At 41.1% G+C, this 15,194-nt stretch overlaps 1 protein-coding gene across 1 annotated transcript in view; it reads left to right on the top strand.

Annotated features, from left to right (window-relative positions):
* The window catches only part of TBC1D9 (TBC1 domain family member 9), a 295,607-nt gene extending 281,983 nt beyond the window's left edge, over positions 1-13,624 (top strand). Inside the window, exon 21 of the mRNA XM_078676864.1 lies at positions 10,936-13,624. Within this exon, the coding sequence (XP_078532990.1) occupies positions 10,936-11,634 (699 nt within the window). The 3' untranslated portion in view covers positions 11,635-13,624. The remainder of the gene's footprint in view (positions 1-10,935) is intronic.
* Positions 13,625-15,194: the final 1,570 nt, after the last annotated feature.

Here is a 15,194-nt window from a genome sequence, read left to right on the forward strand (position 1 = left end):
AAGGTAAAGTGGACACAGCGGTGGTCGGTCTAGTGGGGTTTGGTGGTGTGGTTGAAGGAGACGTGGGGGCTAGCCGAGAAGATGGGGTCTAGCGTGTGGCCGGCGGCATGGGTGGGTGTTGTCACAAGCTGTCTGAGTCCGAGGTTGGCGAGGTTGTCGATCAGGGTGGTGGAGTTGATGTTGTTGTTCTCGAGGTGGAAGTTCAGGTCCCCGAGGAGGATGTCGTCTGTGGAAGCCAGGGCATGGGTGCTGATGAGGTCGGTAATGGAGTCGCTGAACTGTGGTCTGGGTCCAGGGAGTCTGTAGATGAGGGTTCCTCAAGGGTCGCTCCCTCTACCGCGCAGCAGCCGCCATATAAGGGGATGTGGGAGGGAGGAGCAGCTGGGAGGTGGTAGCGGGTGGCGAATGGGAGAGCGGGCCGCAGGGAGGCAGCAGCGGGAAGGGAACGGGACGGCGAGAGACAGAAGGCAAAGGTGCAGGGGCGCTAAAAAACAGTCAACAATGCAGGGCAACAGAGATCGGTAGAAAATGATAAGGCACAGTACAATTAGGAGAAAACAAAAAAACAAGGAAAGAAAAGACACAGTACAATTTACCAGCGAAAGGGGGGGCGGCGAACTCACGAGGCAGCAGCAGCTGGCTCAAGGCAAGCACAACACAGGCGGAGCTGTGGGGTGAGGGGGACGGCCTGATCTGCAAGCAGGGTCAAGGGTCGCTCCCTCTACTTCGCAGCGGCCGCCATATAAGGGGATGTGGGAGGGAGGAGCAGCTGGGAGGTGGGAGGTAGGAGCAGGGTGGCGAATGGGAGAGCGGGGGGTAGGACCGCAGGGAGGCAGCCACGGGAAGGGAACGGGACGACGAGAGACAGAAGTCAAAGGGGCAGGGGCACTAAAAAACAGTCAACAATGCAGGGCAACAAAGATCGGTAGAAAATAATAAGGCACAGTACAATTAGGAGAAAACGAAAAAACAAGGAAAGAAAAGACACAGTACAATTTACCAGCTGAGGGGGGAGCGGCAAACTCACGAGGCGGCAGCAGCTGGCTCAAGGCAGGCACAACACAGGCGGAGCTGTGTGGTGAGGGGGGTGGCCTGACCTGCAAGCAGGGTCAAGGGTCGCTCCCATGGAGCAAAGACTTCCATGTCATGCCGTTAACACATCCCGAAGGTGGGAGGTGTGGTGTTATCGCTAAGTTGCTAGCTGTTGGGCCATGAGGCTTCACAAGGAGATCACATTGTGTGACCTGGGCAAGGGAACATTATTAACATGCAGTGCTTCCATATTATATTCATCACAATCAGGAAGGTGTGCATACAAAAGAGCAAAACCTCCTATGTTCATTAAAAAAAAAAATATATTAGTCAAAGCATTGATCGATGGAAAGGAAGCTACAGGGGTGCTTAAAAAGATCACAACGGGCTCCTCTTCAAACTTCAATTACGAAAATGACTTCAACAAAACTGTTTAATGTTTCTTGTAAATCCCTGATCAAGCCTTTGTAAAGGCATAGTACTAGGCTGAGTAATCCCCCTTCCTAAGCCGGTGCAACCATTCTTATCTGCAATGAAAAACACGGATGCAGAGCTTGTCTATAGGGGGCCATGTGTTTGAAACACATGGCCCCATGAAGATAAGAAAGCTTTTGCAACGAACGGAAATCAGACGAGCCCGTCCAAGTGGGCCGTCTGAAAAAGAGAAAAGTCTACGTCAGGAAAAGCTCTTTCTTAATGGCTGGCCACCGTTTAGCATTAACGGTGACACCATCCAATGGGAAAGAGGGGTGGGGCTTAAAGCCCTTTACTGAAGCTCCCTTAAAATCATAAAATCTCGCCGAGCGAGCTGCGCATGTGCGCAGCCACACCAGCCGAGACCTAAAAATATTGGCCTTTCCGCACATGATCTAGTGTGTGGACTTCACTTCTTGCCTCACCTAGTGTAGCCAACTAATCAAATGGGGAAAGATCACTTGTCCTGCATAACCAGGGTATGCAGTTTTCGTTCTTACCAGTCCCAAATTAACCCTCATGCACGTGTGTTAGATGGCTGTAATAGCGGTTTATCTTGATTCTCCGCTTTCCCTCACACGTGTGTGCATAATCATCGGGTTTTTTTGTTTTATGCACCCTCCACCAGGAGGTTGTACCCTTGGTTAGGATCAGTAGTGATCAGTGATTGGTGCGTGATAAGGTGAAGTGAGTAAAATTAAAAACCTCTCATATCCAGATTTGTTTGTTTATTCGTTCTGGCTTGGAGATAATAAAATTGGTTTCAGGTGATTGAGAGTGATTATGACTCTCTCACATTAATGTTAGTGAAGTAGGTCGACATGTTACAGCCCTTGTGCGCTAGTCGGTCAGTGGGCTTTCTTCAGGACCAAAGTGATAAGTGTGGAGAGGCCGGTAGGCGTCTCTAGGTGTATTAAGCAATACTGGTAGTTCCTAGTAAGCTAGTCTCCAAATATGAAGCATTGTTCATTATGGCTCCATGAAGGTATATATGTACCTGTGGATAAAGACATATAAACAAAACAAAGGGTAGGGGTTTGGATTTTCATTAAACTGGTCAAACTGGTTAAATAACCAGGAACAGTTTGCGCTATTATAGCGTGACAACTAAAAAATAGCAATACTTTATCCGACTGTCCCTAACTTCCGGTTAGGGTCAACTCTCGCTACTATAGTGAACTATTTTATCTCTGGACTGGATGAGATAAACTTATTTCATCATGTCGTTTTGAATTGCATGCATACCATTGTTTTGTATTTGTCGTGCTGTTAGTATTTGGTCTTTATCACCAGATGTTGTAATTATAAAGTCATTCATACATCCATTCAATGTTTCTGATTACATATCGTTGATGGCAATCGTAATTTTACAGTTGTCGTTCTCGTTCAGAATTATCATTCGTAATACACACACACTCATTGTTGCTAGTCGGTGTAATCTTCGTTCAGAATAAATGATCGTAATGCATACACACTCTCATTGTTACTAGTCACTCACTGTAACCCTTGCGTCTTCATGCCCAATTTTGAAGCGCAATGTGTTGTTTTTACACAGTTCTCATGAATATGAGTGACCGAGTGCCCCCAGGTGACTCAAAACCATCTCCGTTTTTATTTTCGGCAGAAATAAACAGGCATAGGGCGTTATATCACGTACCTCTGGTTTAGGTTATGATTACCTCATCGGATTCACCAGTGGGTGGCCTTCTGGAAACAATAGCGAATGTTTTAGAAAGAGTTTGAGGGTGAAATATACTTTACGGTTGTTGTCGGCGTTGGTTGCTCTCTCCGAGTTAGCTTCGGTCTCGGCCTGCACGACTTGTGCTGACTCTACCACCTGGATCCGGATGTTTTAGAAACGGGTTCCTGGTTCACCTGATATTCACCACTGAGGTGCTATGACCACCGAAAAAAGACTTTAGTAGGACTCTCAGTCTGTTTTTCATATATGATGGTTTGTTTAAAGTTAATCATTACGTAAAATTGTTAATTTCTGAACGGAAGCGAAGGGTGATATGCCGCACTCTCTGTTAAACACGATCTAGTCAATCTCATTTGTCATTGGTTGCGGCTTGGTGCTAACGCTTTGAGGCAGAATTATTCTTGATAGTCTCTGTTCATACAGAGGATCCAATCTGTCTTAATATCTGTGTAGTTGTTTATAGATGACATAATCAAACATAGGGTTATAACTAATGTTTCCTGGGATAGTTATAATGAATTTACGATGTGCTTCATTTTTGTAGCGATAATCATGGGGTTACATAGTCAGCACTAGTGTTATCCTTTGTAGGGCAGTAGATTATTACTTATAAATGCTTCCCCACGGGATATTGTCATTAAGTCCTTCTGAATCTGTTCTAAGTCTATGGACCCATCTTTGCTCCTTTTCAAAGAGGATTCTTTCGGCATTGTGATCTTTATTGTTCAATGTTTCAAGGACTACCCAATTGAGGTCATTCACCGTGTGTCCTGCTTCTAAATAATGGCTCGACATCTTAGTTGTTATTTTTTTACATTTCACGTTGCTCCTGTGCTCACATAGGCGTTGCTTGACTCTTTCACAGGTCATGCCTATGTATCTTTTGTCGCAAGGGCATGTGATCATGTATATCACGTGACTGGTGTTGCAGTTAGTGTGATTCACCAGTTTCCACTTGAAGTTTGGGAGGAGTTCAATTTCTTTTGTTACTTTTGTTAATGGGCACACAGAACAGGAACCACGGGGGTAGTGTCCTGTCACTGGTGGTGCATCCCAAAGGAGATTAGGTCTACTTGATGACTTTGCTGGGGGTGGTCTGATGTGTACTAGTATGTCTTTTAGGTTTCGAGTCCTTTTATTGGCAAACCTTGGTTTAGGCCAGTTGATATCTGCTGAAGTTAATATTCCCCAGTTTTTGTTGATAATCTTTTTGATGTTATTGCTTACTGGGCTGTAGGTGGTGACGCAGGTTACGATATCCTCTTCAGATGTTTTTGGTACAGTTTCTAGAAGGCTTTCGCGGTTTTGGTTTCTTGCCCTCTTTTTGCATTTATCAATGACTCGTTGGGGGTAGTCCCTTTCTTTGAGTTTCCCACATAACTCCTCTGCCTGTTCTTTGTATTCTGATGTTTTGCTGCAATTTCTGCGCAGTCTCAGAAACTGACTGTAAGGAAGATTCTCCCTTAATGGTCTGGGGTGGAAACTCTGGTAGGAAAGTAGGCTATTCTTGGATGTTGGTTTTTGGTAGGTTTTGGTATGGAGGGTCTGGTTTTCAGCATAGATTGTGATATCCAGGAAGTCCAACGTTTTGCTGTTTGCTGTGTACGTGAATCTCAGCCATTCATCCTTTGTATTCAGCCAAATGTGGAAGTTGTTGAGACTTTCCATGTCTCCCTCCCAAATCACGATGATATCGTCTATGTAGCGACGCCAGAATAAAATCTGTTGGTCACCTAGTGTAGCCTCAAGTATATTAATTGTAACTTAATTTAAGATACCTCTGTAATTCCAAGACGATTCATGGAGTATTCTTCTGCCATGTTTGTCCTTGATTAGCTTTCTCTACAGAAACATGGGCATTGGTATGCAACGAGATTCAACTAGTGTTTATTCTTCAAAACAGCATTGAGTGCGAACGCTTTTGTTTTACTTCTAGGTCTGTAATGGTATCATGCACAAATCCACTCCACACCACAAAATTCCACACCAAGCAATTCCACAACTAACTCACATCATTCCACTACACACCACATACATACACACCATAAGACATAGGTAAAATACATTGTTATTTACAACGCCAATAGCTCTGACTCATGTACATGTGAGACCTATTGCATTTCCAATTCTTGTTTGTGTAGGGATGAGGCTCCAGGCAATGCTTTATTATGGTCTCTATCTTGATAGTTTTCACCCATTTCAGTTTACCAACCATCGCCCTCCGAAAAGTCCAGGACATATGTTTGAACATGGCACCCCCTTCACATTTTGAATATGAAGTGGATCTATCTGGGGTATATCCTACTCAATTGCAAAGGCCTGAGGTTAGTTGAGTGTGGGCAATTGAAATGTACTTATTTAAATCATTACTTGCACCTGGGCAGGTGTCATGCCCCATTGGCTGAGGGAAATCCATAGGGACTTTCGTAAGAAGCAGTCCCACTGCTGCCATACTTTCAAGGATAATTTCAATCTGTCTTTTTTAAGCCCCTTGTACCTCATTCTATCTCTAGGAATAATTTGAGTGTTACAGACATCACTAGTGTTGAAATGAAGTGTGGTCCATGTCTCTCGAGCAGTGCTAGTTAATGTGGCAATTTGTTGGGACTGTCCCGGACAAACCCCAAATGCCTCACACACCTCCACCAAGTAGATGAATATTGCGGCGGAATACAAGTCACACAGTCTAAGGCACCCTCCCTTGCTGCATCGGGCCATGGACATGACCTGGATTATCCTGCGAAGGGTTGTAACCAACAGATCTGTAGAGATTTGTAAATGGGGCTCTCTTCACAATACTCTTAACTGCAACTTCTCATGCATACGACACCTGGTGCACACTTTTAGGGGTCTCCCTCGGTAATTCGCTCCCTCTTCTATGAGACATACAGTTAGTGTTGTCTCTCCTAGGGTCCCCATGAGGAGCCTCATATAGTTTTCTCCATTGGTGTAGGAGTGTGCAGCATGCTGGAATTATGCTTCTCTATAGTTTAACTCTAGATCAGGTAAACCCAGGCCACCATCCTCACTGCCTCACTTCAAAGTTTCCAGCCAAACCCTACACCTTTTGCAATACTAATTCCACCAAAAGAATATCTACTATATTAGAGGCTGACCTGGCAGTTGGGATCATAGAATATTGTAAATATATAAACACCGAGGGAAGAGCACCATGTTTGCAATTGCGACTCTATCCGTGATGGAAACAGGGAGGATATTCCAACATTGAATTGAAGCCTTAAGGCCATGTAGTACCCACCTAGTGTCCAACTGTAGTCCAGGGTATAGGAACCTTTTTATCTTCCAATGCAGGGCGATCTCTGAAAGCTCCTGCTGAGTTCTGGGCTCTAAGGCCAGGAGTGGAAACAATTCCATTTTGTTTTCATTTATTTATAGTCAAGGTAGTCTGTCAAATTTGTGCAGCACCCTGGGAACCGGGATCTGTGTCTGGCTTAGGTATAACAGGGCCTCCTCAATATACATCGATCCCCTATTGCATTGCCTCACCTATCCTGATCTCCCAGTCACTCTTTGCCTCATTTAACTGTATTGCCAGTGGTTTCACTGCCAGGGCGAACAATAGTGGGTACAAGGGGCATCCCTTGTTATTGCCCCGTTCAATGGTTCAACTATTTAGACACCATACAACCAGATTTTACCTTTGCAGTGGGGTCGGTATATAATATAGCCTTATAGCCCGCCGTAGAGGGCTATACCGGCTATTAAAGGCCCTCTCCAGCCTTTAACAAAGGAGAGGGACTTTAATAGCTGGTATAGCCCAGCTGCGAAGGGCTATAAGGCTATTAGAACATTCTGCCACTAGAGGGCAGAATGTTCTAATAAAAGAAAACAAAGCCTTCAGGGAGCATGAGGGGATTGGAATCCCCTCAGGCTCCTTGAAGCCTTTGTTCACAGCCAGAGCTGTGAACAAAGAAACATTGGAATGTTGGAGCTCCAGGCTTGTACCAGCCATTATAAGCCCGGAGCACTCCATTGTTTTCAATGGAACTCCCAACATTCCAATGTTTTAATAATTGAACCGTTTTGAAAATTAGGACTGGTCTACCTCTTTTCCAAGACACACACAATGTACTAACAATCTAGTGTGTCAAACGCTTTTTCAATATCAAGCGCCACTAGTGCGAATTCAGTCTCAGTCTTGTATACCATGAATCACCTGACGAAGCTGTCCTATGCTCCTGAATGAAGCCATGCTTGTTTTCTTGTATCAAGGACCCTACCACACACAGTAATCTATTTTGTAGGATCTTGAGCAATATCTTAATTCCCACATTTATCACACACAGGAGTCTGTAAGGTCCTGGGGTCTGCGGGTCTCTGTCCAGTTTTACCATCATAGTTATGATGACTTCATCTCGTTCTAAACCTCAAAGAACTTTTCTGGCAGTTGTGCCTGAAATGTCCGACAACATCATGCTCGAAACCTATTTGCACATAGTGTCTTGCCCATTGACATTCCAAGGATAGCTTCTATTAATTTCTTGTTTTGGTGGTTTTGTTCTAAATTGACAATTTGGTCATTTGTGAGCCTGAGGGTCCTTATCCCTTCTAGGAAACCCTGCACCTAGACGTCATGAGTCAGTAACAGGCTTTTACACTCTGCTGCCAGATACTGTGACGGGGTATGGTTTATTCCAGCTTGTGCCTTATCCGTAGTTCTGTCTACTCTGTTCATGGACAGTATCAGGGGTAAAGGTTTCTCTCTCCTTAGGAGCCAATCAAGGAGTCTCCCTGACGTGTCCCCCTCCCTATGCAGTTTTTGCCTGTAAGCCAAATTCCAGTACTTGTTTGTCATGCTCCGTTGGGATATTAGTTCACATTTTACAGGGGACTGTTGGGCTTCATGTGATCCAAGGGCCCCTCTATCAGTTCTGCAACCCTTGCTTCTGGTGCATGGTCCTAAGCTGGTAATGGTGCCTCATGACCCCCCCCCCCCCCCCCCTTCCCCGGAACATGGCAGAGTGCGTCGGATTTTGAATGAAGGACCGCACCATATGGCTGTCTGCTGGGATGGAGGCCCATGGAATGTGCAGCTGGTCCTCCGTGAGCAAGCTGAGCCGATCAAGGGTACAGGCTGTCACCTAAACCGGTGGTGGGCCCCTGAGCTGTATCTGCTACAAGTGGGAGTGCACCACTCATGAAGGATGCTGCTATCATTTTCCCCACTGCCACTTCTGCTATGAAGTAGCCACCACCTACTGTACCTCTCACCATGCTCTGCTGCAATGCCTCTCCACTGGCCACAGGCAGGGATCTCCACAGCAGGTGCACAGGCTAATGGCTCCACCATGACTGCACTCGAAGGGGCTACTATCGGCCAGAATAAAAAAAGTATCCCAAAAACACAATTTTAAACAACAATATGATTAGCAATATAATACATATGCATTTGTAACAGTCAACTTTTTTATTAAAAATACATGTTTGAATAAAACAACATAGAATGCTATACTAGATATAATTAATATCTTTACAATACACGGAAAAAATATATTTTTTTAAAAACAACCACATTCAACAAAAAATTATGACCAGCATAATTGAAATGGCAGAAAAGGAAGAATGACTTAAAATGTATCACTACAATGTGTATATCCCAAGTATCATTTGGAAACAAAACTTGTAACCACTTTCTTTAAATTGGTGTTTTACAAGAGTGTTCTTCATTCAGGGATTATACGAAGTTGTGCGTCGACGCGTTTCGATGGATTAGTTACTTTTCACCATCTTTTTCAAGACCATTTCATATATCTGTCACTGTAGGGATATTCTTTTCCCTAACTGAGAAGTTGAATATTAATCGAAGAGGAACCGCTTTAAAATCACTCCTTCTTGTTATTAGTTGTAGACCAGTTTATACTAAATGCAGAAGAATAATGGGCCGCACTGGTCAAATCGAGTTTTTCATGTCACACACCGATGTATATTCAAACGGTAACAGACTGCAATAGGTTGAAAAGAATCTTAAAATAATATCATCAAGGATCCTCAAATGTGGGTCCTTCTGCTATTAAACTTCGCGCTTAAGGATGGTCGGTCTACTTTAAGTTCCCGATTGTCAGGCGAACATTCTAGACTGCCATGCCATTCCTCACACAACGGAGCTGATTCAGCGGATGCGGTTCAGTCTAGATTGTTCGCCTGACAATCGGGAACTTAAAGTAGACCGACCATCCTTAAGCGCGAAGTTTAATAGCAGAAGGACCCACATTTGAGGATCCTTGATGATATAATTTTAAGATTCTTTTCAACGTATTGCAGTCTGTTACCGTTTGAATATACATCGGTGTGTGACATGAAAAACTCGGTTTGACCAGTGCATCCCATTATTCTTCTGCATTTAGTATAAACTGTCTACAAGTAATAACATGAAGGAGTGATTTTAAAGCGGTTCCTCTTCGATTAATATTCAACTTCTCAGTTAGGAAAAAGAATATCCCTACAGTGACAGATATATGAAATTGTCTTGAAAAAGATGGAGAAAAGTAACTAATCCATCGAAACGCGTCAACACACAACTTCGTATCATCCCTGAATGAAGAACACTCTTGTAAAACACCAATTTAAAGAAAGTGGTTACAAGTTTTGTTTCCAAATGATACTGGAGATATACACATTATAGTGATACATTTTAAGTCATTCCTCCTTTTCTGTCATTTTAATTATACTGGTCATAATTTTTTGTTGAATGTGGTTGTTTTTTAAAGAAAATATTTTTTCGTGTATTGTAAAGATATTAATTATATCTACTATAGGATTCTATGTTTTATTCAAACATGTATTTTTAATAAAAATCTTGACTGTTACAAATGCATATGTGTTATATTGCTAATCATATTGTTGTTTAAAATTGTGTTTTTGGGATACTTTTTTTTATTCTGGTTCAGCACCCTATTTCCCTTGACACTTAACAAGGGGTACCTCCATGTCCCACAGACCGGCTCGGAAGACCTAGACTAAACTGTTTTTCCTGTGGCTATAAATGTGAGTAATATATAGATTTCAGATGTATTCCTGGTGCTGTAACGGACTCAAGATGAATGTAACTTACCGACCGTGTTTGTTTCCTTACTTAATAAAAAAAGAATTTAAAAAAAAAACCAAGGGGTACCTCTCCTTCAATTTTTTCTGCTACTATCGGCCATACAGACAAGTGAATGCGGTCTAACCTTTAACTCAACCAAACGGCAAGGTTGCACGTCAGGGTCATGTGGAGTATATGGGTTTCATCTTTCAGTTTTCAGCTCCGCTTCTGCGGCACATCAAACATTTTGGGTAATAAGCAGATATCTCTCGGGTTCCGGTACTGAATTATATAATTTGTGTCTTTATGCCAATAAGAACGATGAGTGACCTATTTCTGTTCACTGGACACATGATTTTTACAGATTAAGATGGGGGCCTCAGGACCAGAGGCTCAATGCATGTGCTCTTCCATCTTGCCAGGCAATGCCCCAATAGTCACCAATGGTTAAAGTGGCAGACCCCAAAAGTAGTCGGACTATGTCCATGATGGCACAGTAGTTTGTGAAGTTTGCTTTCTGACAGTATAGTCAGTGTCTGCTGCTTTCAAATATGCTGTAAATCTTGAACAGTTAAGAAAAAAAGGTCTAATACCATACTTATTCATTTTGTGTAGGAGGTATCATCTGGTCTAATGGCAAAGCAGATGTGTTTTTTAACAAGCTTTGTTCTCCTCTCCACAGGGACAGTTCATCGAGTTGTGCAAGACGATGTACAATATGTTTAGTGAAGACCCGTGTGAGCAGGAGCTGTATCATGCCACTGCCGCTGTTACCAGTTTGCTTTTGGAGATTGGCGAAGTGGGAAAACTATTTTCCAGTCAGACCATGCAAGAAGATGAAAGCCACTGCAGTAAGGAGATACAAGGGGAACGGATTCAGAAGAAGGCGAGCCCTGAGTATCATCTGGAGCAGAATGAAAGCTTCCAAGTTAATCATGTGGCCAGTGATGATGAAACAGTGGGTACTGATCAAATGGAGGATGTGAAGCTGGACGATTCTTCCCCACGGGACAATGGCGCTTGTTCTTCAATGCTCATATCAGATGACGACACTAAAGATGACAGCTCAATGTCATCCTATTCTGTGCTGAGTGCTTGCTCCCATGAGGATGACAAGCTGCACTGCGAGGACATTGGTGAGGATACTATTTTGGTAAGAAGCCGCCACAGTACAACTCTGCCTAGAAGTACAAGCTTGGACCGAGACTGGTCCGTCACCTTTGAACAGTTTTTGGCCTCACTCTTGACAGAACAAGCATTGGTGCGTTACTTTGACAAACCTGTGTCTATGATGGCCAGGATAACCAATGCCAAGAATGTGAGGATGATGGGCAAACCACTAACTTCAAGTGACTATGATCTATCTGCCATCTCCGGGTGAAGCTGCCACATTCCAAGGGGGAATTAATCTAATTAAAAGTGTGGAATTTGTTTTTACAAAAAATCTATTATTTATTGGTACTTGACTGATAGTTCTCACATTAAGTCATAGCTGTGTTTGTATAAATGTGAACATATTAATACAACTGCTGTTTATGTGTTACTTAAATGATGGCCATTTGGATGACATTTAAACATTTTTAGAATGTTGTTTTGGATTGAACTTATACTGTAGAGTAATGTTCGCCAGAACTACTCTATGGCATTGTAGGACCCTAAAAGACATCTTAATCTTTAGGTGCGTGTCCTATTACACACAAACTTCTTTCTTTGACACAGAATAGTTAAAACGTAATAATCAATTTAAACTAATGATAACTTGAATTTTATTTAACATTGTTCACTAGTATGATATCATTATCATGCATTACAGTTTTGAAACAACTATCGTTTGTTTCCATTGGCAATAGCCAAATATGGTGTGTTTATTTGTATGAGATATATACTCTGAGTGAGACAGTCGTTCTTGGCACACATGTGAGGGAGAAGTACTCCGATACATAATGTTATGCCATGTCACCACGCTGAACGTCTATGGATAGTCATACGAATATTTCTGCTTTTATGTGCACCCAGAATGTTTAATTGAAAAAATGTGCAGCACGCTTAGACAGATTTGATGATTGTTTTACTTTCATGTAGTTACAGACTAAAAATCCTATGTGTTTTTGAACCTCAGACAGGTCTTTCATATGGCATCAAACTATGAATAGATGAGGTTTTTTATTTCTATACTTTTTATGTAAACGTCATGCCTGTGAGCATGCAATAAGCACTGCACAGTTGGTCGTAAAGTGCAATTCAATCTTTAATTTATGGAAACGTGTTGAGCGCAATCGAATACTGACTCACAACTTGAAAAAGATCTGTGGAACCACAGACAAGAAATAGAATTCTCCAATCTTTTTTGGAGTGCTGCACAATTCTTTATCTTTAAAGTCTTAGTGGAGATACATATACATACAAAGTTTAGGAACCATCAATCCATATGTAATCAGTGTAGCATATTTAAAAAGTCCACAAAATGTCTCAAGAAAACTACAACTGGTATTCTATTTCAGGCTCTGTTATTGGTGCACTCAATCCTTTCCTTTTCTGATATTTTCAACTGAATTTCATTCAGAGTTGAATATGACACACTCACACGACTTACAAAGATGAACTGTCGGTTGTGAAACGCATTTAGATTTGTTATGTATAATTTGAAAACCTTAAGGTCATAGTGCATTTTTTTTCATTTTGTTTTAGAGATGAAAATATTCAGGTTTCTTTTATAAAATTAGCATTGTTTATTAACTTCTTATTGTAATTATATTTAAGAAAAAAACAATGTTTTTATGTTTGCTGAAGAAGACTAATGTCTGTACTTTTAAGCTCATTCTTTTTTTTTTACAAAGGACTGAAACTGGCATAGAAGAGTAAATCTTTTAGTGTTCTGAAAGCTGTAAAATGACCTTTATATTCTGTATATATTATATTAGGCACAGTCTAATACTGTATATTGTATTGTTCAAAGCTTACCTTGTTACCTTTGACTTCAAAGTAACTTAACGTTCTGCTAGTTTATGGAACTCAGATTATGAACTTCATGTGTAATTCTATTTCAGTATGAACTATGTAAATTGGGAGGAGTGTAAAATTAACTATATATTATGTATACTTATTTATATTTATATTTATATATAAATTCAAGTAAATGTAATTGAATGTTTTAAATCTTAATTAATCTACTGAGCGTTTGCAACCAGTGTGCAGTATCTGAATGCTGGGGCATCTGCATTTTGAATCCTTCCTTCTGTTGCTACAAGTTATATTTATTTCATTTTTTAACATATGTATAATGTTTCTTGAAAACATCTAACAGTACACCTGCATACTTTTTTGTACATTTCGTTTGCTCTTTTGAAATATATGTGATAACCTTGTGATTACCCCTGTTTCTGATTGATCATCTGTGCCTTTAAAGCCGTCCCTCTGATTTTATTTACATTAGAGCTAACACGACAACTAAATTACATGCAGAGGATTTTCACCATGTCATGTAAAGTTTGGAAAATAACATTTCTCGCTAAAAAGAATTGAAAGAAACAAATTCACCAAAGATAAGTTGAATAGCATGGGCTGTATTTCATGATGTCACTAAGAGCTTTCTAGATTACGAGTTATAGGTTATAATTGTACCAAAGATCAGTATGATGTCAGGGGCTAAATATCTTTATCACCATGAAGTAGTGTTATGTCCCAAGGCATACATGATGTGACTAATGATTAGTGTGCCATCATTGATTACATCATACGGTATCAGCACAGGATAATGTGATATTGCATGCTATGCATCATGACATCATTATAGAGCAATGTTGCATTGTATGCTTTGGACCATGTCATTTAGAGCAGCATGATCTCACATACAAAATAGCTATACAATTCTTTTCAGGGAGGACACAACATTACAAATTATAATGCAGTAACATAGTTATGCATCTAAAAATATTATTTATTTTCATAACTTAACAAATCGTATAATGTGCTAAAGTACAATCTTTCAAATTCTTGCATCAATAATTACAGAAAAATCTATATGTGTAAATTATATGAGGTTGTCCAGGAAAGTATCACAGAGTACTGCCTTTGAGGTTCGATATGTGAAGCTTATTTTAACAAATTCTATACACACATGCTGAGGTACATTCTTTCAACTACTTGAATTCATAATTTCAAAAGAAGCCATACATGAGGGTAATATTGAGTTTTCAGGTAAGTATCAAAGACTACAGCCTGGGCAGTTTGATTTGTGCAGCCAATACGTGTTTCGAGGGCACCCCTACTTCTTCAGTGTTCCAATAGTACTCTTTATATAGCATATATAAAGATCCCTAATCCTAGCAATTCAGTTTAAAATCCTTCATCTTTAAAGTCCAAACATTATTTTACCATTCGGTTCAAGTATATAGTTTGCATATGTCGGTACGATCATCAACTAGAGTGGCCGCATCCCATCATGGACATAGTTGGCCAAAAGAACGAAAGGTTCCCTCAGTTCAGTGTTGTCCCAATGTAATTCAAATAGCTGTGTGAATGTGGGTGCGAATAGAAATGTGTTCTGGTGACTCAACCAAATGACATTGGGTATAACATTGATTGAGGGAACTGACTGTTATGTTAAGTGTATTTGTAAAGCACACTATAACCCGTGAGGGTATCCTGCTACTTTGCAAGTGTGTGAAGCCATCGATGAGGACAGGAATTATTGGAACTCTTGGCATTGTTAGATTATAGTAATCTTCCCTTCTTTTGACCAAATATGTCCGTAACGGGCTGTGGCCACTCTAGTTGACGATGCACAACCTATATATTGGAAACTGAATAGTATGATCATCTTTGTACATAGAAGATGAATGATTCAAAACTGAAATGTCAATATTAGGAACTCTTATACTACATGAAGAGTACATTCAAAGCCCCCAAAGAAGAGAGGGTCCCCGTGAAACATGTTGGCTG

This window comes from Lissotriton helveticus, chromosome 2_1 (genome assembly GCF_964261635.1).
Source record: "Lissotriton helveticus chromosome 2_1, aLisHel1.1, whole genome shotgun sequence".
NCBI classification, from domain to species: Eukaryota; Metazoa; Chordata; class Amphibia; order Caudata; family Salamandridae; genus Lissotriton; species Lissotriton helveticus.